Raw genomic sequence first — 23987 nt, 5'->3', positions numbered from 1 at the left:
CTGCAGCCTCCACCTTTTGGGCTTAAGCCCTCCCACCTCATTCTCCTAAGTAGCTGGGACTACAGGCACATGCCACAGTACCTAGCTAATTTTTGCATTTTTATAGAGACAAGGTTTTGCCATGTTGCCTAGGCTTGTCTCAAACTCCTGAGCTCAAGCAATCTGCCTGCCTCAGCCTCCCAAAGTGCTTGGATTACTGGCATGAGCCACCATGCCCTGCCTACAGTAACTATTTCTGAAAGAATAATCAAGAAGTTGTTAATAGTCGTTACCTCTGGATATTGAGACAGTAGTTAGTTAGTAACATATCTATCCTTCTCATTAGTTATTGTACTAGGTATTGTAATCTTGAAGTAAGTATTATGTTTTGTTAATCTTTGGGGTTTTCACCACGTTTAACACAGTGATTTACAAATAGTAGGTGTTCAATAGATGTTTGGTAAATTCTATAGGCATCTCTTCTAGTTGATATGCCAATATTTATAGTTGGAAAATTTAAACCAGAGAATAAATTTAATTGATGCTATAGAAAATTTAGATTTTTGAAGTTCATAAACAACCCTATAAAACATTCTGGCTCTGCATTCACTTGGCCACACTATCAGCTCTAGCCACTTTCTTGGCCCTGTATTATCATATTGAAAAGAGTCCTTGATTATAGTGGTATTTATTATCATTTGTCTCATCATAATAGAAATTCTAGGTTTTATTGTTGCTATAATAATAGAAAATATCAAAGGAAATGTGGCAAGAACACAACTTTGCAAAACCAGAACACTGGTGGAAATTTTTTTAGCCCTTAGCTATTAAATTAGTGTTTAAGCTGTTTGGCAGTATAGCTATATCCACAAATTGAATTTGATCATTCTGCAGATGGGATTCTTGCATACCCTATTTTTCAAGCTAATTTTTTTTTCTCACTCTAGAATTGCCTCTTGTCTCTGATAAAGGCAAGCAACTTTTTCATTTGGTGAGGAAATGGAGCTATATGATCATGCATTCCAGAATGAGTCAATTCAAAAAGGAAGTACTTTTCATGTTTATACAAATGTAGTAGAATCTTGTTGCTACAGCTTATTTTTTGTTTCTGTGAAGCAGCAGTCCTTTTTCATTGGCCTTTTTTCCTGCAGTAAATGCTTATAAGAACTGTACCATTTGTAAGTATGTTCAGAAATTACAATTTTAGCCATAAGTGTAATGCTCCACAAAATAGATAAAATGTTGCCTTTTGAAAGTTTGTGTTTCCACCTAACTTAACCACATATAGAAATAATGTTAAAAATTCTCAATAAGGCAGGCAATGTGGCTCATGCCTGTAATCCCAGCACTTTGGGAGGCTGAGGTGGGCAGATCAGAGGTCAGGAGTTCGAAACTAGCCTGGCCAACATAGTGAAACCTTGTCTCTACTAAAAAAAAATACAAAAATTAGCTGGGTGTGGTGGCAGGCATGGTGGCAGACGCCTGCAGTCCCGGCTACTTGGGAGGCTGAGGCAGGAGGATCGGCTGAACCCAGGAGGCAGAGGTTGTAGTGAGCCAAGACTGTGCCACTGCACTCCAGCCTGGGCGACAGAGTGAGACTCCATTAAAAAAAAAAGAAAAAAAAAAACTCTCAACAAACTTGGTATTGAAGGAACATACCTCAAAATAATAAGAGCCATCTATTCCCAGTACTCTGGGAGGCCGAGGCGGGCGGATCATGAGGTCAGGAGATCGAGACCATCCTGGCTAATACGGTAAAACCCTGTCTCTACTAAAAATACAAAAAAATTAGCCAGGCATGGTGGTGGGTGGCTGTAGTCCTGGCTACTCGGGAGGCTGAGGCAGGAGAATGGCATGAACCCGGGAGGTGGAGCTTGCAGTGAGCCAAAATCGAGCCACTGCTCTCCAGCCTGGGGGACAGAGCGAGACTCCGTCTCAAAAAAAAAAAAAAGAGCCGTCTATGACAAACCCACAGCCAACATCATACTGAATGGGCAAAAGCTGGAAGCATTCCCCTTGAAAACCAGCACAAGACAAGGATGCCCTCTCTCACCACTTCTATTCAACGGAGTATTGAAAGTCCTAGCCAGAGCAACCAGGCAAGAGATAGAAATAAAGTGCATCCAAACAGGAAAACAGGAAGTTAAACTGTTTTTAGACGACATGATTCTATATCTAGAAAACCCCATAGTCTCAGCTCAAAAGCTCCTTCAGCTGATAAACAACTTCAGCAAAGTTGCAGGATACAAGTCAGTGTACAAAAATCACTAGCATTCCTATACAGCAACGACAACCAAGCTGAAAGCCAAATTAGAAAGCAATCCCATTCACAACTGCCACCAAAAAAATAAAATACCTAGGAATACAGCTAACCAGGAAGGTGAAAGAGCTCTACAGTGAGAATTACAAAACATTGTTCAAAGAAATTAGAGAAGCCACAAACAAATGGAAAACATCCCATGCTCATGGATAGGAAGAATCAATATCATTAAAATGGCTATACTGCCCAAAGCAGTTTACAGATTCAATGCTATTCCTATCTAACTACCAATGACATTCTTCACAGAACTAGAAAAAATTATTTTAAAATTCATATGGAATCAAAAAACAGCCCAAATAGCCAAGGCAATCCTAAGCAAAAAGAACAAAGCTGGAAGAATCACGTTACCCAACTTCAAACTATACTACAAGGCTACAGTGACCAAAATGCATGGTATGGGTACAAAAACAGGCACATAGACCAATGGAACAGAATAGAGAGCCCAGAAATAAGGCCTCACATCTATGACCATCTGATCTTTGACAAAGCTGACAAAAACAAGCAATGGGGAAAAGACTCATTCAATAAATGGTGCTGAAATAACTGACTAGCCATATGCAGAAGATTGAAGCTGGACCCCTTCCTTACACCATATACAAAAAGTTCAACTCAAGATTGATTAAAGACAAATGTAAAACCCAAAACTATAAAAACCCTGGAAGACAACCTAGGTAATACCATTCTGGACCTAGGAACAGGCTAAGATTTCATGACAAAAAAACTATGCATCTGAGAAAGGTCTAATATCCAGCATCTATAAAGAACTTAAACAAATTTACAAGAGAAAAACAACCTCATTAAAATGTGGGAGGCCGAGGCAGGTGGATCACCTAAAGTCAGGAATTCGAGACCAGCCTAGCCAACATGGTGAAACCCTGTCTCTACTAAAAATACAAAAAATTAGCCACGAGTGATGGCTGGCACCTGTAATCGTGCCATGGGAGGCTGAGGCAGGAGAATCACTTGAACCCGGGAGATGGAGGTTGCTGTGAGCCGAGACTGTGCCATTGCACTCCAGCCTGGGCAACAAGAGCAAAACCCTGTCACAAAAAAAAAAAAAAGTGGGCAAAGGACATAACAGTTACTTCTCGAAAGAAGACATACATGCAGCCAACAAGCATATGAAAAAAAGCTCAATATCACTGATCATTAGAGAAATGCAAATCAAAACTGTGGTGAGATACCATCTCAACACCAGTCAGAATGGCTATTACTAAAAAGTCAAAAAATAGGCTGGGCATGGTGGTTCAAGCCTGTAATCCCAGCACTTTGGGAGGCCGAGGTGGGTGGATCACAAGGTCAGGAGTTCGAGACCAGCCTAGCCAACACGGTGAAACCCCTTCTCTACTAAAAATACAAAAATTAGCCAGGCCTGGTGGCACATGCCTGTAATCTCAGCTACTCGGGAGGCTGAGGCAGGAGAATGGCTTGAACCCGAGAGGCAGAGGTTGCAGTGAGCCGAGATCACACCATTGCACTCCAGCTCTGGGCAACAGAGCAAGACTCCACCTCGAAAAAAAAAAAAAAGTCAAAAATAACAGATCCTGGTGAGGTTGCAGAGAAAAGGGAACCCTTGTAACTGTTGGTGGGAATGTAAATTAGTTCAAACATTGTGGAAAGCAGTATGGCAGTTCCTCAAAGATTTAAAAACAGAACTACCATTTGACCCAGAAATCCCATTACTGGGTATATACCCAGAGGAATATAACTCATTCTACCATAAAGACACATGCAGCTGGACACGGTGGTTCACGCCTATAACCCCAGCACTTTGGGAGGCTGAGGCAGGTGGATCACCTGAGGTCAGTAGTTCGAGACCAGCCTGGCCAACATGGTGAAACCTTGTCTCTACTAAAAAATAAAAAAAATTAGCCAGGCATGGTGGCAGGTGCCTGTAATCCCAGCTACTCGGGAGGCTAAGGCAGCAGAATCACTTGAACCCGGGAGGTGGAGATTGTGATGAGCCGAGATTGCTCTACTGCACTCCAGCCTGGGCGACAGAGTGAGACTCCCTGTCAAAAAAAAAAAAGACACATGCATGGCCAGGTGGGGTGGCTCATGCCTGTAATCCCAGCACTTCGGGAGGCCGAAGGGAGTGGATCACCTGAGGTTAGGAGTTCAAGACCAGCCTAACCAACATAATGAAACCTCATCTCTACTAAAAATACAAAATTAGCGGGGCATGGTGGTGCATGCCTGTAATCTCAGCTGCTTGGGAGGCTGAGGCAGGAGGACTGCTTGAACCTGGGAGGCAGAGGTTGTGGTGAGCCAAAATTGTGCACTTGCATTCCAGCCTGGGCAATGAGCGAAACTCTGTCTCAAAAAAAAAGACACATGCACACGAATATTCATTGCAGCACTGTTCACAATAGGTACGACATGGAATCAACCTAAATGCCCACCAATGACAGACTAGATAAGGAAAATGTACATATACACCATGGAATGTTAGGCAGCCATTAAAAAAATGAGATTATGCCTTTTGTGGGAACATGGATGGAGCTGGAGGCTATCACCCTTAGCAAACTAATGCAGGAAGAGAAAACCAAATACTGCATGTTCTCACTTACAGGTTGGAGCTAAATGATAAGAACTCAGGAACACAGAAGGAAACAGCAGATACTGGGGTCTACTTGAGCAGGAAGGGTGAAAGGAGGGAGAGGAACAGAAAAGATAACTATTGGGTCCTAAGCTTAATAACTGGGTGATGTAATAATATGTATGACAAACCGCTGTGACACTTGCTTATGTAACAAACCTTCACATGTACCCCCAAACTTAAGATAAAAATTTTTAAAAAGAAATAATGATTTCCAGATATCCTATATATTTATTTTTTTATTTTTTAACAAAGTAAGGTATTATCCTTGATTATCCTTGTGTATCTCTATACAGCATGAGCTAGCTGCTGTTTTCTAATGTTTGCTGTCTGCATTAATTAATGCTTTGGTTGCTATGGTGAATTACAAAGCACAGGAAGATGCATACAAAGAATTGAACTTGTGTATTCCACTTAGCTTCAACCATCATATGGAAAAGATTTGCTATATGTTTTACCATTGGCCTCATCAGAACATCTACTTTTAAAATTTACTGGGAAAAGGAATGAAAAGGAAAACTGTCAGGGGTATTTAAACATTGTTTTTCATAGATGTTCTTCCTTAAGTCAGCTTGAATAAGTAGTAGGAGGAGGCTCAGGAAAACATTTATTAATGTTTTCATAACCAAATGTGACATAGTCATCCTTGTGAGGTATACAATTGAGCCAAGCTCTAAGAGCCTATCCCTGTATCTAGGTTTTGTCCTTACATTTATATAACCTACACCCACAGTTTACCATCCATGACATTTTCTTTCCTCTCCAATAGTACAAAAATACCCTGCCACCCTGAAATGATCAGACTAAAGGACAGTGTTCTCTTACTATGCTAAAAGCCCACTTGAATTTGTTCCTTCCCAGTTCTTGCCTTTCTTTTCCATAAGAGACAGATATATTCTCCAGGCAGGTGGTGGTCAGAGGATAGCTATGGAGAAGCAACATCATTTTCCATGATGCTCTCATTTGTCTGCTCAACCGCTTTTTAAATTGACTTATCAGATCAGGAGCTCAAAACAAAGGTGTTAACCGTCTGATTCTTCCCATTAGTCACCAAGATGGTCACTGTACCCCTGCAAAGGAAAGATTCCCTCCCTTCTTCTTAATAAAATAATCTGTGCAATTCATTTATTTACTTAAGTAAATAAAATGTGTTTATTTGAGTAATCCATTATGCAGTTTATCTTGAGCAGATATATATATTACTTTCCTACATTTTTCATTTTTTTTGGTGAATATAATGTCCTTTCAGCCTTGAGTATTTTATTGTTTCTGAACTCTTTAACTGCCTCTTATCTTCCAGCTTTTTACATAGTCTGTAACTATCTGGGTAATTTTTCAGTCATCTCCCTTCCTCCTTCCCCTCTTTGGGAGTCCCCCATAGTCTCTTCTCTTCATCCTTATGTCCATGTGTACCTGCCATGTTTAACTCCCATTTATAAGTGAGAGCATGCTATATTTGATTTTTCTGCTTCAGATAATGGCCTCTTGCTCCATCCATGTTGCTGCAACGGACATGATATCATTCTTTTTTATGCCTGCTTAGTATTCCATGGTATATATATACCACATTTTCTTTATCCAGTCCACTATTGGTGGATACTTAGGTTGGTTCCATAGCTTTGCTATTGTATATAGTGCTGGGATAAACATGAGTGCAGGTGTCTTTTTTATGTAATGATTTCCTTTCCTTTGAGTAGATACCCAGTAGTGGGATTTCTGGGTCGAATGGTAAGTTGTTTTTGTTTTTTGTTTTTCCTTTCTTGAGACAGCATCTCATTCTGTTGAATAGAGTGCTGGATGGAGTGTAGTGGCACAGTCACAGCTCACTGCAGCCTCAACTTCCCAGGCTCAAGTGATCCTCCCATCTCAGCACCCTCTCCCTGCCCCCAGCCTCGCCAAGTAGCTGAGACTATAGGGGAAAGCCACCACGCTGGGCTAATTTTTAAAAATTTTTTTGCAGAGTTGGGGTCTCACAATGTTGCCAGGTGGATCTCAAGCTCCTTGGCTCAAGCGATCCACCTGCCTTGGCCTCCCAAAGTGCTGGGATTACAGGCATAAGCCACCAGGCCCAGCTTTTTTTCGTTGTTGTTTTTAAGGAGGAAGAGGGGACATAAGCAAGGATGTACCCTGTGCATTCGCTCCCCTCCCTGTGGCTTAATTGCTAGTTCTATTTTTAGTTCTTTGAGCTAGTTCCATAATGTTTTCCACAGAGGTTGAACTAATTTACATTCCCACCAACAGTATATGAGCATTCCCTTTTCTCCACATCCATGCCAACATCTGTTGTTTTTTGACTTTTTAATAAACCAAAATACTAAGAGCCATATATGACAAACCCACAGCTAACATCATACTGAATGGGGAAAAGTTGGAAGCATTTCCCCTAAAAGCTGGAACAAGGCAAGGATGTCCACTCTCACCATACTGAAAGCCCTACCCAGAGCAATCAGGCAATAGAAGAAATATAAGACATCCAAATTGGAAAAGAAGAAGTCAAATTATCTCTGTTCACATTCAATAGGATTATATACTTAGAAAACCCTAAAGATCCCTCTAGAAGATTCCTAGACTTGATAAGTTACTTCATTAAAGTCTCAGGATACAAAATCAACATACAAAAATGAGTAACATTTTTATGCACCAGTAACATTCAAGCTGAGAATCAAAGTAAGAGCTCAGTCCCATTTACAATAGACACACACAAAAAATACTTAGGAATATATTTAACCAAGGAGGTGAAAGATCTCTACAAGGAGAACTACTTAACATTGATGAAAGAAATCGTAGATGACACAAACAAATGGAAAAACATCCCATGCTTATGGATTGGAAGAATCAATATTAAAATGATCATATTACCCAATGCAATCTACAGATTCAACACAATTCCTATCAAATTACCAACATCATTCTTCACAGAATTAGGAAAAAGAATCCTAAAGTTGATATGGAACCAGAAGAAAGCCTGAATAGCCAAGGTGCTCCTAAGCAAAAAACAAATCCGGAGTCACATTGCCTGACTTCAAATTATATTATAAAGCTACAGTAACTAAAACAGCATGGTACTGGTACAAAAACAGACACATAAATCAATGGAACAGAATAGAGAACCCAGAAATAAAGCCACATACCTACAACCAACTGATCTTCAATAAAGTCGACAAAAATAAACAATGGGGAAAGGACACCCCACTCGATAAATTGTGCTGGGAAAATTGGCCAGCCATATGCAGAAAAATGAAATTGGACCCCTATCTCTTAACCATATACAAAAATTAACTCAAGATGGATTAAAGGCCTAAATGTGAGACCTGAAACTGTGAAAGTCCTAGATGAAAACCTAGGAAAAACTCTTCTGGACATTGGCCTAGGCAAAGAATTTATGACAAAGATCCCAAAAGCAAATGCAACAAAAACAAAAGTAGACAAATAGGACTTAATTAAACTAAAGGGCTTCTGCACAGCAAAAGAAATAACCAACAGAATAAACAGACAACCTACAAATAATGCCTCCAACAAAGGACTACTATCCACATCCTACAAGGAACACAATAAGTAAAAACAACCCCATTAAAAACTGGGCAAAGGACATGAAAAGACATTTCTCAAAAGAATTACAAGTGGCCAAAAAACGCTTGAAAAAATGCTCAACATTACTGATCATCAGAGAAATGCAAATGAAAACCACACTGAGATATCATCTTACACCAGTCAGAAAGTCAGATGCCACCACTCTGGTTTTACCTTCCTACCGGCTCTTCTGAAGCCTTTGTTATTTTCTCTCTCTCTCTCGCTCTCTCTTGCTCTCGCTCTTGCTCTCACTCTGGCTCTGGCTCCTCCCATCACCTCATTATTTTCAGCTTCTTCTCTGCCGACTTCTTTTCCACAGGCTATAATCATACTCAATTTTCTTTTGTTAAATAATAAATTTAAAGCCTTTGGTCCTAGATTTTCCTGTAAGTTATGTCCTTCCCTTTATACCCAAGCTTCTTGGATAAAGAAGCCCACAGTCACTGTCTTCTGTTTCTCAACTCTTCAATCCATGTAGCCTGGCTCCTTACTCCACTACAACACACTAAAACATTTCTTGCAAAATCACAGTAGTAAATCCAGGGGACTCTCAATTCCCACCTTATTTTCCCCACTGCTGCATTTCACACTATTAACCATTCTTTTCTTCTTGAGACTCAGTTGGCCCTCCACCTCTCCCTTCTGGTTCTCCTCCTACCTTTCTGAAAATGTCCTTCTCAGTTGCTAATGCTGGCTACTCTTTTTACTTGTTTTTTAGTTGTTAGGGACTCACCAAAAAATCTGTCTTTTGGTTCTCTTCTCATTCTACATGATCTCCCTAGATAAAACTCATCTATTCCCATGGCTTCAGCTACCACATATTCGGGGAAAGCACTAGACCTGAATATACAGATGTCTAGAGGGCATCTCCATTAGAATATTCCACAGGTATCTAAAACACAGCATGTTTTTGTCTTATGCACAGTAAATGTCCTTTTTCTCAAACCTAAACCACTACACCTAGTTACCAAAACCAGAAAACAAAGTTATGGATTCCCCCTTTACCCCTATCCTCCACATTCAGTCATTGACCAAATACTGAAGAATATGTATTTTTTTGTGACTGGACATCCAGTACCTCCTCTTCACCCTTTCTGGGATGTCTTCAGTTCTAGGTTTCATCATATCTTCCCAGAAGTCTTACACTAGCCTTTTATTCTCCAACTTTTCCCAACAGTTACACCCAATTCATTCTTGCACAGCTGCCAAAACTATCCTTCAAAAAAGCAAATTTGGCTGGGCACGGTGGCTCACACCTGTAATCCTAGCACTTTGGGAGGCCAAGGCGGGCAGATCACCTGAGGTCAGGAGTTCAAGACCCGCTGCCTGGCCAACATGGTGAAACCCCGTCTCTACTAAAAATACAAAAAGTAGTCTGGCATGGTGGCACGCACCTGTCTTACCAGCTACTTGGGAGGCTGAGGCAGGAGAATCGTTTGAACCCAGGAGGCAGAGGTTGCAGTGAGCTGACATTGCACCACTGCACTCCAGCCTGGGTGACAAGAGTGAGACTCCGTCTCAAAAAAAAAAGCAAATTTGATCATAGTAACCTGTGAAAACCCCATGACCTGTGAGATTTGAGGTGTGTGAGCTGGCTTATTCTTTTCCCTCTTTCTCTCACTATGTCCCCAACTTCACTTCTGCCCCAAAGGAAGAGTTAGGATGAGTCCAAAGTTTTTGGCCCAAGCAACTAGAAGGCTAAAGTGACCATCAAGTAAGATAGGGAAAGCTATAGGTAGAACAGACTTAGGGAAGATTGGGGATTTAAAACATGTTGAATTGAGAAATAATTAAACATCCAAATGGAAATGTCAAGTAAACAGATATTTAAGTCTGGAGTTTAGAAGAAAGGTCTGGGCTGGAGACGGAGATTTGGGAGCCATCAGCAGATAGATGTATTTACAACCAAAAAACAGTGTGATTATCCAGGGAAGGAAATGTGCTGTTTCTCTGGTAACTAGTAATGTAACCACTTGTCAATGTGGCTGTTGAGCACTTGAAATGTGGCTAGTGCTACTGGGGAATTAAATATTTAATTTTATTTTAGTTAATTTAAATTTAAATAACCATAAGTGACAAGTGGTCACTATACTGAATGGAACAGATGGAGGAAATGAGTTTAGATTAAGAAGAAAGGAGGACCAATGTCTGGGCTCTAAGTATTCCACCATTAAGAGGTCACAGAGATGAAGTGGGGCCATCAAAGGATACTGAAAAGTAGCAAGGGAAAAAATCAAATATGAAATTTTCTGGAAACCAATTGAAGAAGGTATATCCAGGAGGAGCAAGTGATCACCTCAGTCATATGTTGCTGATAAGTCAAGTAATATAAAACTGTTCCACCTCACCCATCATCAGGCAATAGTTTCATAAGGAGCACACAACCTAGATCCCTCCCATGCGTAGTTCACAGTAGGATTTGCACTCCTATGAGAATCTAATGCCTCCACTGATCTAAGAGGAGGCAGAGCTCAGGCCCTAATACTCACTGCTCACCTCCTGCTGTGCCCCCGCCCAGTTCCTAACAGACCACGGACTGGTATTGGTCCTCAGCCTGGGTTTGGGGACCCTTATCATAATTGATACTTTACCATAACAACCTCTTCATCATTGGTAGCTTGTATAACTGTTTTTAGGGGGAAGATTTTTTTGGGGTGTTTTTGTCTGTTTGTTTTTGGAGATGGAGTCTCTGTTGCCCAGGCTGGAGTATGGTGGCACGATCTTGGCTCACTGCAACCTTCAACTCCCAGATTCAAGCAGTTCTCCTGCCTCAGCCTCCCGAGTAGCTGGGATTACAGGCACCTGCCACTACACCCAGCTAATTTTGTATTTTTAGTAGAGCCTGGGTTTCCCCATGTTGGCCAGGCTGGTCTCAAACTCCTGAGCTCAACTGATCCACCCTCCTTGGCCTCCCAAAATGCATACAGGCATGAGCCACCATGCCTGATCTTGTATAACTTTTACTGGGAAATCTCTGCAATTTAGAGACTATCTGAACATTTTTAAATAGCCACAATAGCTGATTCTGTTTCAGTGAAGTCCCACAAGAACAAATACTCTCTCAGTTAATTCTTTCAAGGTATTTTAGAAAAAGAGAGAGAGACAAGCAGGAAGGAAATGTAGGTTTGGGGTTTTTTTCATGATTTATACATAAGCATGTATATTCCTTGATTAAAGATGTTTCTGGTTAGTTTTGTGCAATAACATTCAAAATGGATGCTTCTGATTGATGTAGTTTTAGTGTCCAATGAGTGATTTAACAAAATTATTTACCTAGTAATGGTTTTGAAAATAATTTGATCTCCTTCTTGGTGATATTTAAAGAAGGAGCTAATAGGAGGAACATTCACTTTTGTTATGAAGCCATTTTGATAAGGATTGAAACAGGAAACAGAGTAAAACAACACAGTGCTACCCAAGTGAAGCTAGTGACTGAGCTGTGTTCACATGTCCAGTATCAGCTAAACTCATGGTTTTTTTGGTTTCCATGGTTTCTTTTTCTTGGTTTATCAAAGGATTCAGAAAAAAGATTTCAAGAAAAGATAGAGTTCCTAGAAGCACCATTAATTTTTGTGTCCCATTCTTTTTTTTATACTCAAAATACTAAATGTTTGTAGTTTCCATGTTTTGGGGACATCCAAATATGCTAGTTATTTCAAAAATGCTTTGAGGTCCTTGGACAGAAGCCATTGTAATAGCACTGTACTAAATATTTGACAAAGGGCTTATACATGAAAGGAGATGTGTAGTATTAATACAGACATAAAATACTGCTGTATTGATATCATGTCACGGTAAGGCACTCTGCACCCTCTTGAATATAAAAGAATATTTCTACATTTGGTTCCAGCAAACACTATTGTGCTATTCTGAAATCCACAGCACAGAAATTATAAGACATCCGCTCATAAACAGAAAGCAAATCACTATTCAGCATTTCCTGCTCTGTTTCCTGCCAATTTCAGATAATTAAAACTTTTTTTAAACCTTTTATTCTATTCTGCTTTAATTCTGCTTCCTCCACCAAAAAAAAAGATTTAGAAATTAAAACTCTGTGTATATAAGTCACAGTCCTTTTTTTTTTCTTATCGTGTGATAATATCTCATTCTTCATTATTGCAGACCTCAGGATATCATTGTGTTTGTAATTGGAGGAGCTACCTATGAAGAGGCTCTAACAGTTTATAACCTGAACCGCACCACTCCTGGAGTGAGGATTGTCCTGGGAGGCACCACAGTGCACAACACGAAAAGGTAAAGGAGAACATTCATTCTACAACTGTGTCCTCTTTCCCAGAGGATAAAGCTTAAATTCCCTTTATGTTGGAAAAATTTGGTCAATACTAACCAAACTGCTGTAGACTGAAATTCTCTGGTGTTTGCAGCTCCAGAATAATTTAAGAATTTGTGAGACAAAGGATCTATAGTAGTTAAGTTCGTTAAGTTCATAAATCTCTTTATTAGGTCAAAGACCTAGAAAGTAAGAACCATCTTACACTGTTAACAATTTGTATTTCCTGTGTTCAAACAAGGAGAAACCCTTGGACCTAATTCATAAGGAAGGGGGAAAAATTAAAAATTGGTTTTTTTTTTAAAGAAGGAGAAACCTAATAGCCACAGCTTAGACTTTGAAAATACTTAAACATAATGGTGTTGAAGTCTGTGAGTTTTTCTATTTTGTTGATTAACTTTATTCACTTAGCAAGTATTCAGTAAGAATACAAAGATGAATAATCTAAAGATCCTACCTCAAGTTATTGTCTATTAGGAAAGAACATTTAAAAATAAGAAAATAAGTGCCCAGAGAGGCAGATAAAAGGGCCAAGGATTCTCAGAGTGACTAAGGGAAATTAGCAAATATTTCACATAGAAGATAGTATATTAGCTGAGCCTTGGGTGAAAATGGACATATGGAAGGAGAGCACATTCTAGGTAGAGTTAACCACATGAACAAGTTATAAAAGCTGTAGGCAACATACATACACAAAGAACAGCAAATAGTTGACTAGCTGGAATGTGTGTAATAAAGTGAAAGGATGATTGAATGCCATCATTGTGGAAGGCCTTGAGTGCCAGGCTTGGGAATTTCTACTTTTTTACATAGAAAATGGGGAATTATTGAAAGTAGTGATTACAAGAAACTCACGGTGTTTTAGGAAGATTAATTTAGCAGCTAAAGGTAGAAGAGGAAAAGACTGGAGAACCGTGACATGATTGTTGAATCTAAAGATTAGGGACCCTGAGAGATCCATGCTGAGCCATGTATTCATAGATAATTGGGAGTCATTAAAAGTATTTGTGTACTTTTTAATTTTGTATGATTATTTGGTTTTGAATATAACTTTTCTCCTTTATTATGGAAGTAATATATGCATATTCTGAATTTTTTTAATTCAGAAAGTACAAAGAGAAAAAAAGTTTCCATAATCTAACCACTGTTACATTTTAGTGTTTTCAGGCCTTTTTTCTAAGCCTGTATAGACGTTTGTATGAATGTGTGGGCAGAAAGGGATCTCATCGTACATTCTGTGTTTTAACTTTCATTTTGCAGTCTGATGTAAACATCTTCTATTGTTAACTATATAATCATTCATTCATTAAACAAATATTTACTGGATAAGATTTCTTGGGTTTGAATCCTGATTTCCGTCTTACTATTTTTGTGAACTTGGGCCAATTACTAACCTCTATGTTAGTGTCCAGAACTCACTGGCTATTTATATATTTCTTTTGTGAATTGCTAGTTCATATTCTTTGCCCATTCCACAATTGAAGTATTCCTTTTTTTCTTAATAATTTTTTTAATTCTATGTATATAAATAAGGTTATTGGCCATTTGTCTAGTATTTATTTTGCAAATCTTTTTCCTCTATATTTTTGTTTTATACTATTCACAGTGTTTTGTTGTATACAAGTTTTGTTGTTATTATTTTAATTGTATATGGTCACACTTACCTGTGATTTCTGCCTTTGGTGTCATGCCTAGAAAGTTATTTCCTACCCAAGATTATATAAATATTAACATGCATTTTAAAAATTATTTTTAGGATACATATTTAACATGATATCTTTATAGTCTATCAGAATTTTAGTTTTGTGTAAACTGTGCTGTAGCGTTTCCTTTTATAACTTCTACAGAAATATTACAGTGAGGGGCTTTTTTCTTCTTGACACCAAATATACCATGTCTTTCCCAACACCATTTTTCCAATTCTCCAGACACCAACTGGATATTTAACAATTTGATTCAATTCTGACACGATCTACCTGGAGTTAGCATCTCATCTCAAAGTTAAAAGGGCTTAACCCCACAAGACCACCCCTACTTCAGATGCCAGTCACAAGTTCCAGACCACCCGTATTTCTGAGTGACTGGTTGTAAATCAGGGGTTCCCATGACCCCTTCCTCAGGTTTGATAATTTACTAGAACAGTTCACACAACTCAGGAAACCACTTTACTACATTTGCCAGTTATTACAAAGGATACAACTCAGGAACAGCCAAATGTAAGAGATGCATAGGGCAAGGTATAGGGGTGGGGTGTGGAGTCTCCATGCCTGCTCTAGGAACACCCACCCCAGCACCTTCATATGTTCACCAACCCACAAACTCTTCGAACACTATTGGGTAGGGGTTTTTATGGAGGTTTCATTATGTGGGCATGCTTGATTAAATCATTAGCCCCTGGTGATTGATTCAGGCTCCAACTGTTTCCCCTGCCCTGGAGGTTGAGGGGTGGGGCTGAAAATTCAGTTTCTTATTAAGGCTTGGCCTTTCAGGCAACTAGCCCTCATCCTGAAGCTACCTAGAGGCCCACCAAGTCATCTCATGAAACAAAAGATGCTCCCGTCACCCTCAGTACTCAGAAAATTCTTAGGGAATTAGGAGCTCTGTGCTAAGAGGGGACAAAGCCAAATATCTTTCTGTGATACCACATACATACACTTACACACAGGTATTTCATTATGTACAGAAAAGTATATAAATGATAAACAGCTCAGTAAAACATTGCAAAGTGAGTATATCTATGAGACGACCTCTGAGTGTAATGATCAAGAAATAGCACATTGCCAGCACCCCCAACAGCCTTTCTTATTCCTCATGCTCCCTTCTTGTCACAAATCCCTGCAAAGTATTCATTATTATGACTTCTGTCACTGTAGATTAGTTTTACCTGTTCTTAAAAGATATTTTTTGAATAAAAGAAGAAATAGGCCAGGCGTGGTGGCTCACACCTGTAATCCCAGCACTTTGGGAGGCCAAGGAGGGTGGATCATTTGAGGTCAGGAGTTTGAGGTCAGGAGTTGGAGACCAGCCTGGCCAACATGGTGAAACCCCGTCTCTACTAAAAATACAAAAATTAGCCAGGCGTGGTGGCAGGTGCCTGTAGTCCCAGCTACTCAGGAGGCTGAGGCAGGAGAATGCTTGAACCTGGGAGGTAGAGGTTGCAGTGAGCCGAAATCGTGCCACTGCATTCCAGCCTGGGTGACAGAGCGAGACTCTGTCTCAAAGAAAAAAAGAAGAAGAAGAAGAAGAAATAAAGGCTAAACTTAATCTATTTCTGCCTTTCTCACAAATAAGAATATTAAAATGTTTTAACTGTAATCACCTTCCTCCCAATTTGTACACTATCATTGTCCAGTGTTTTGGTTTTACCTTTTTAAATTCCCAAATTAGTCATTATTTTCAGTAGTTAATGTTTATTTATATTTACCCACATATTTGCCCCCTTTTCCCCCTCCACTTTGTTTCTTTCCTTCTGGCTCTTTCTTCAATCCAGTTTTCTTCTAACTAAAGAACATTCTTGCCTGAATCCCATGCCTGTACTCCCAGCACTTTGGGAGGCCAAGGTGGGCAGATCACTTGAGGTCAGGAATTCGAGACCAGCCTGGCCAACATGGTGAAATCCCATCTCTCCTGAAAAATACAAAAATTAGCCAGGCGTGGTGGCACATGCCTATAATCACAGCTACTTAGGAGGCTGGAGAATTGCTTGAACTGGGAAGGTGGAGGTTGCAGTGAGCCAAGATCGAGTCACTGCACTCCAGCCTGGGCAACAAAGCAAAACACCATCTCAAAAAAAAAAAAAAAAAAAAAAAATTATTGGCCAGTAGTTTAGGAGGCCATGGCAGGAGGATCACTTGAGCTCAGAAGTTTAAGACCAACCTGAGCAATATAGAGTGACTCTGTTTCTAAAAAAAAAAAAAAAAAAGTAAAAATTAGCTGGGCATGGACTAGGCATAGTGGCTCACACCTATAATCCCAGCACTTTGGGAGGCCGAGGCAGGCGGATTGCTTGAGCCCAGGAATTCAAGAGGAGTTCAGGGAGTTCAGGCTGGGCAACATGGTGAAACTTTGTCTCTACAAAAAAACACAAAAATTAGCTGGGCATGGTAGCATGTGTCTGTGGTCCCAGCTACTTGGGAGGCTGAGGTGGGAAGATCACAAGCCTGGGAGATTGAGGCTGCAGTGAGCCATGATTATGTCACCATCCCCCAGCCTATCTGAACGAGACCCTGTCTTCAAAAAAAAAAAAAAAAAAAAATTTAGTATTTTTTTCAGCTATTGTTCATTTTGATGCCTTTGTCTAAAAGTGTCTTAATTCAGCCAAGTTTAGAATTTCAGGTTGATAATTTTCACTTACTTAAAAGTAAGACAACAATGGAATACTGTATTACTTGGTATGAAAAATTCATGTTTGGCATAATTTCTGGAAATTTTACAGTCATTATTTCTTGAATATTGCTTCTCTTTCATCTCCTGTTGTCTATCCTGGAATTACTGTGAGATATATGTTAAACCTTCATCTATTCTTCAGGTCTCTTAATCTCTCATTTATGTTATCCATTTGCTATCTCTCTGTGCTGTCTTCTGTATAATTTTTTCAGATCAGTGTTCCAGTTAATAATTCTTTCTTCAGCTATATCTAATCTATGTCTAATTTGTCTACTAAGTCCACTAGTATTATATTTTTATGCTTATGAGTTCTATTTTGCTGCTTTTTCAAATTTGCCTGATGTTTTTGTTAATATCCTCTTTTTTTCTCATGTTTTCAAATCCTTTATTTTTCCTAAACCACATTAACTGTATAATCTGAAGTATGTGGAGGTCTAATTCTGCTGTTGTATCTGCTAACATTAGCTCATGATGAAGCATTTCTGCATGTGTTCTGTGATTTTGACTTATGAGTTATCTTAAGAAGGATTTTATCTATAGCACCCATGAGGAGCTGACATTCAAGATATATCTCTCTTGCATATTTTTCTTTCATTTTTGCTAGGTACCCCAAGAGCATTGTCAGTCTGGAATCATTTTTATGTTAGTTTCTATGCTTAAGGGTTCCTGAACCTTGCAAAGCATATCTCCTTGTGCAGATAGATTTTTTTAGTCCACTTTTTCAGTGAGGGTCTCTATATTACATGGAAATCTCAATTTTGATTTGTTTTCTTACTGAGGCCTAAGCCTTCTTTCCTGACCCTCTGTGGCTACTAAAACACAGTGCCCTTGTTTAATAACACTGGCACACACCTATTAGATAGTTGTAGCATCAGTTTATACTTATCAAGCTAAGTTTTGGTTCCTTTTTTGTGCTGACCCTTAGCAATTCCTCTCACTTTCTAAAGAAGTTAGATATTCATTTAAAAGGATGTTTGTCATTTTTTATCCTGCATTTGTATGTGTTTTATTACAAGATAATTTTCACCTTATATAATCTGCCTTAATTCTAGAAATGGAAGTGTCAGTGTGGTTATGATCTTGGGAGTGGATAAAATGGTAGTGACATTATAGAAACTCCATTTTGAACACCAGTAGATGATACGATTTGGAAGGATAGCCGTGCATCCTAAAATGTCAAACTGAGGGTTTTGTACCTAATTCAAGGGCACCTCTTGAATATTTTTGAGCACAGAAGTGACATAATATTATTAGAGCTATTTTTTCAAGTGTCTCCCTTTGCTGCTAAAAAAGCAATAATAGTTCATACTTATTGAGTAGATACTGTGTGCTAGGCACTGTACTGAAAGTACTTTAAATCTATTAACTCATTGAATCCTCACATAAAATTTGTACTATTATTATCTTTATATATGGAAACTGAGGCACAGAGAGATTAACTTACTCAAGTAAACATGACTAGTAAGAGATGGAGCTAGTATTGGAAGCCAGAACCCATGCTTTTAACCACTATGCATTTCCTTCCTCAGTATTACTTGAATGCCTAATACTGCATTATTCTCTAAATAATGTTTAATAATTTAGGGTGCAGAAGGTTTTATTACTTGATGGTAGCCATATGGGATTTTGTCTTCTTAATCCAAATGAGTTTTTTCGTGAATGTTTAGTTAATCATATGCTTTTAAATAGGCTTCCATATCAGAATTCAAAAAGATGAATTGACCCTTAAGTGATTCCTCTGAGAGTTAATATTTCTCACTATTTGTAGCCTTATGGCCAGTGACTAAGAATTGTAGCATCATCCCTTTAATTTGAAATATCAGCAGGTTAAAATTAAACATATATATCTGCATTTTAAAAAATAGGCCAGGTGCGGTGGCTCACACCTGTAATCCTAGCACTTTAGGAGGCCGAGGAGGGTGGATCACGAGGTCAGAAGATCAAGACCATCCTGGCTATCACAGGGAGGCCGAGGAGGGTGGATCACGAGGTCAGAAGATCAAGACCATCCTGGCTATCACAGTGAAACCCCGTCTCTACTAAAAATACAAAAATTAGCTGGGCGTCGTGGCACACACCTGTAGTCCCAGCTACTCAGGAGGCGGAGGCAGGAGAATCACTTGAACCTGGGAAGCAGAGGTTGCAGTAAGCCGAGACTGTGCCACTGCACTCCAGCCTGGGCTACAGAAGGAGACTCCGTCTCAAAAAATAATAATAAAAAATAATAATAATAAGTAGGGGGGCCAGGCATGGTGGGTCATTTCTGTAATCCCAGCACTTTGGGAGGCCGAGGTGGGTGGATCACCTGAGGTCAGGAGTTTGAGACGAGCCTGGCCAACATGGGGAAACCCCATCTCTACTAAAAATACAAAAATTAGCCGGGCATGGTGACAGGCACTTGTAGTCCCAGCTACTCAGGAGGCTGAGGCAGGAGAATCATTTGAACCTGGGAGGCAGAGGTTGCGGTGAGCCGAGATCGCCCCACTGCACTCCAGCCTGGGTGGCAAGAGTGAGACTCTGTCTCAAAAATAAATAAATAAATGAATAAATAATAAAAATTAAAAATTAAAAATAAGTTGGGGGCCAGGCATCGTGGCTCAGGCCTGTAATCCCAGCACTTTGGGAGACCAAAGTGGGCAGACTGCTTGAACTCAGGAGTTTGAAACCAGCCTGCGCAATGTGGCGAAACTCCATCTCTACCAAAAATACAAAAAAGTAGCCAGGCGTGGTGGCGCCACCTGTGGCCTCAGGTACTTGGGAGGCTGAGGCAGGAGAATCGCTTGAGTCTGGGAAGCGGAGGCTGTAGTAAGCTGAGATTGTACCACTGCACTCCAGCCTGGGTGACAGAGCAAGACCCTGTCTCAAAATAAATAAAATAAGTTGGATTTAGATAGAAAGATAGATTAGTAAAGATTTTTATATATGTCTTTATAATTTAGTCATATTACATACAAAAATACATGTTTTAGATGTGTTTGACTAATTAATAGTGCTATGGGCTGGGCACGGTGGCTCATGCCTGTAATCTCAGCATTTTGAGCACTGTGGAAGGCCAAGGCAGGCATATCACTTGAGGCCAGGAGTTCGAGACCAGCTTGCCCAACATGGTGAAACCTCATCTCTACTAAAAAATACAAAAATTAGTCAGGTGTGGTGGTGTGCGCCTGTAATCCCAGCTATTCGGGAGGCTGAGGCACAAGAATCACTTGAACCCAGAAGACAGAGGTTGCAGTGAGCTGAGATGGCACCACTGCACTCCAGCCTGGGTGACAGGGCAAGACCCTGTCTCAAAAAAAAAAAAAGGGGGTACTATGAATAAAACTTCATTTTCTGTTCAAAAAAGAAGAAAAAAGAAAAAAAACAATGAAACATCTAGAGTTTTCCTTAAATTAGTGTTCAAGTTCCTGACAAATGACCTTTTGTTTTTTTGGGGACGGAGTCTTGCTCTGTCGCCCAGGCTGGAGTGCAGTGGTTTGATCTCGGCTCACTGCAACCTCTGCCTCCCGGATTCAAGCGATTCTCCTGCCTCAGCCTCCAGAGTAGCTGGGACTACAGGCGTGCACTACCACAGCCAGCTAATTTTTGTATTTTTGGTAGAGACGGGGTTTCACCATGTTGGCCAGGCTGGTCTCGAACTCTGGACCTCAAGTGATCCACCTGCCTTGGCCTCCCAAAGTGCTGGGATTACAAGAGTGAGCCACCGCACCCGGCCTCAACAAATCATCCTTATATAAAATTAAGAAGGTAAGGCAGCCCTGCAAAGGCTTTATGCTAGATTCTTCCAGCTATTGTCAGTGTTGGTATCTCTGTGTGACCTAATAGCATGCTAAGCAGTACACTGTATTACATTTGAGCAGATATCTTAGCAATAAAGATTCAATAAAATTTTGAACAGAATTGTTCACTGGCTTCCTGACCAATGAAACTTTTGCAAAGAGGGAGTTGCTATGGCAATCACCAAACAGGAAAAAATATTAGTTGATTTTTGCAATATATAAATGATTCAATATCAAGTGTTTATAGTTTACTTTTATAAATATATAGCCCTAGCCAATAAGTAAATAGTGAAATTTTATCATACCAGTAAGAAGATGATGGAATTTATATTTCAGAGGCCAGTTATTTTGAAAGCTTAAGTAACTGAAAGCAATAGTTTCAGCTTTGAATGGAAAGGCTCAATTTTCATGATGAATGTAGGCTACCTTGGGTATTACTAACATATTTAGTAAGTTTACAACTCTTAATACATATTGGAATCTTAGACTCTCAGTAATGGAAAGGCTAATATTTTTTAAAAATCAGTTTTATACCTGGATATAGTAGGGCTGCAGTGAACTAGCAATAATATGATATGGAGAAGAAAACATTGAATAATTTGTTTCTGTGAATTATTAGGGTTTAATGGTTTAATTTTGTAGGAGTTTTAGTGTATAATTTTCTCTGTAATATATGGGTTATTTCTTAAGGAAACAGGCCAAAAGAATAAGTGACAAAAATGCAGCCTTGATCTCAAGAGCTCTGCAGCACAGAAGTAGCTTTTTGAGAGACTAAGGAGATGAGAAAATGGTATACGTTTAGATTTGCCATGATATTGCTCTCCTTTTATACTTAGAATCATGTAAGTCATGGTATGGTTGTCCATGTCTTACATGTCTTACATCCAAATCCATGGATTTGGATTAGTGGGTACCCCAATAAACAGGAAAGAAATGATATCTTGTCACTGTGTGACGTATTAATACAGAAGCTACTATCCTTCCAGAATAGGGAATGTCTATTGTGGGATATTTCTGGAATACAGGTCACTTGGTTTCCCTATTACAACTCTTAAATAAAATCTGAGGCCGGGCGCGGTGGCTCATGCCTGTAATCCCAGCACTTTGGGAGGCTGAGGCGGGTGGATCCCCTGAGGTCAGGAGTTCGAAACCAGCCTGACCAACATGGAGAAACCCCGTCTCTACTAAAAATACAAAATTAGCCGGGCGTGGTGGCACATGCCTGTAATCCCAGCTACTAGGGAGGCTGAGGCAGGAGAATCGCTTGAACCTAGGAGGCAGAGGTTGCGATGAGCTGAGATCGCGCCATCGCACTCCAGCCTGGGCAACAAGAGCGAAACTCCGTCTAAAAAAATAATAATAAAATCTGAGATTACTACAGATTTATTCTGCATTCAAATTTCAGAACTACCACCTACTAGTTTTTTTTATTACTTAATCACTTAACGTAATGGGTAGATAGGTCAAAATTGATCTCCTGCATCCCAAAAAATAACAAGTACCCTTACCCGTCAGGTAGCAATTTTAACAACCTTAATCATGATTTCTCTATTTCTATTTCTAACGTACATCAAGATCGCTTTTACTGTAAATTGAAACAAAATCTTAGTTGTAAACAAAACTTAAAAATAAAGAAGATAAAGCAATTATTCCTTTCCTCCCTAGTATATTTCCAAAAATGAACATAATTTTTAGTGTAAGAACAGGGCCTTTGTATAAGTAAGCTCGTCATCTTAAGCCAGAAGTTACCTGAAGATATAGGTCCCTTAGATCCTAATAGGAAATATACATTAGTTTAATCTGAAATTGAAGTTGCCATTCAAAGTTATCTTAAAGTGGCTCTTTCTTGCTTATTTTATTTCTTTAAAACAGTTCTTTTGCGATAATATTTTTTAGTGATTCAGGCGCTGGTTGTAATGAAGCAGAGTTCTATATATGCAGGCCTTCCGTAGTTGTATGATTGGTTTCTATAGGGCCTGCTCTGATTAGCTGTAATTGTGATTATCTTTGTTTAGATTTAAACACCATTTAAAATAGAAGGCATGTATTTGCTGCTAAGACACCAAGGAAGTTTGCAGAAGAAAATTATCTCCTTAGCAACATTCTTTTTTTTTTTTTTTTTTTTTTTGAGACGGAGTCTCGCTCTGTCGGCCAGGCTGGAGTGCAGTGGCGCGATCTCGGCTCACTGCAAGCTCCGCCCCCTGGGTTCACGCCATTCTTCTGCCTCAGCCTCCTGAGTAGCTGGGACTACAGGCGCCCACCACCGCGCCCGGCTAATTTTTTGTATTTTTGGTAGAGATGGGGTTTCACCGTGGTCTCGATCTCCTGACCTTGTGATCCGCCCGCCTCGGCCTCCCAAAGTGCTGGGATTACAGGCGTGAGCCACCGTGCCCTGCCCTCCTTAGCAACGTTCTTAATAAAATTGCCTTCTAAATAAAGAGAGGCAGTCAATATTTCTTCTCTTTCCATAGCCATATGAAGTTTAAATGAATTTTGTATTACTTCCCATTTTCATTTCATATATAATGAAATACACAGAAATAAAATGTAGTAACCAATTACAGAGACTTCTTTAAAGGTATAACTCTCGTGCTTTTTTGAAGGCAAAGAACCTGCCCTGAAAAAGAATCTGACCTGAACACATGCTGTCCTAAGCAGTTAGTCAGTCTAGTGTGTCTCTGGGATCTATGCAGGTTTGCAGTGTACAGACTATTATCTCCTGTCTCAGTATTTGCCCTTCTTATGGAATTACTTTCCTTCCTCTTACTACCTTATTTCCTCCTCTTCATTTGTCTCATTAGTTGTATTAGCCAGATATATATTTACTTGTAGGGGAGGGGGAATGTCAAATTTCAGTTTCTAGGAATTACATATGGCATGAGTCATTGCTATAGCATCACAGAAATTTTCATCAACATCTATATAGAACAGTCAGGAGTTCTAGTTATGAGTTCTGTAATAGATATTTATTGAACATGTGAGAACAATGTAAAGCCAATAATTGGTTCACTCAAATATTTACTGAGCACTGGGATACCTCCATGAATAAAACAAAGATCCTAACCC

The 23987-nt window shown here is 39.5% G+C and overlaps 1 protein-coding gene across 3 annotated transcripts in view; it reads left to right on the top strand.

The window, feature by feature from the left end:
- The window catches only part of VPS45 (vacuolar protein sorting 45 homolog), a 77835-nt gene that overhangs the window by 30182 nt on the left and 23666 nt on the right, over positions 1 to 23987 (top strand). For 2 of the 3 annotated variants that reach the window (XM_054455833.2, XM_063663886.1), the window contains one exon: positions 12591 to 12722. In XM_054455833.2, the coding sequence (XP_054311808.1) occupies positions 12591 to 12722 (132 nt within the window). Of the gene's footprint in view, positions 1 to 926; positions 5059 to 12590; positions 12723 to 23987 lie in introns of those variants that run through there. The other variant, XR_008494865.2, reaches the window with a different exon arrangement.

This window comes from Pongo pygmaeus, chromosome 1 (assembly GCF_028885625.2).
Source record: "Pongo pygmaeus isolate AG05252 chromosome 1, NHGRI_mPonPyg2-v2.0_pri, whole genome shotgun sequence".
Taxonomy (NCBI): domain Eukaryota; kingdom Metazoa; phylum Chordata; class Mammalia; order Primates; family Hominidae; genus Pongo; species Pongo pygmaeus.
The sequence above is the reverse complement of the archived record's forward strand: the minus strand, read 5'-3'. Positions and strand labels throughout refer to the sequence as shown.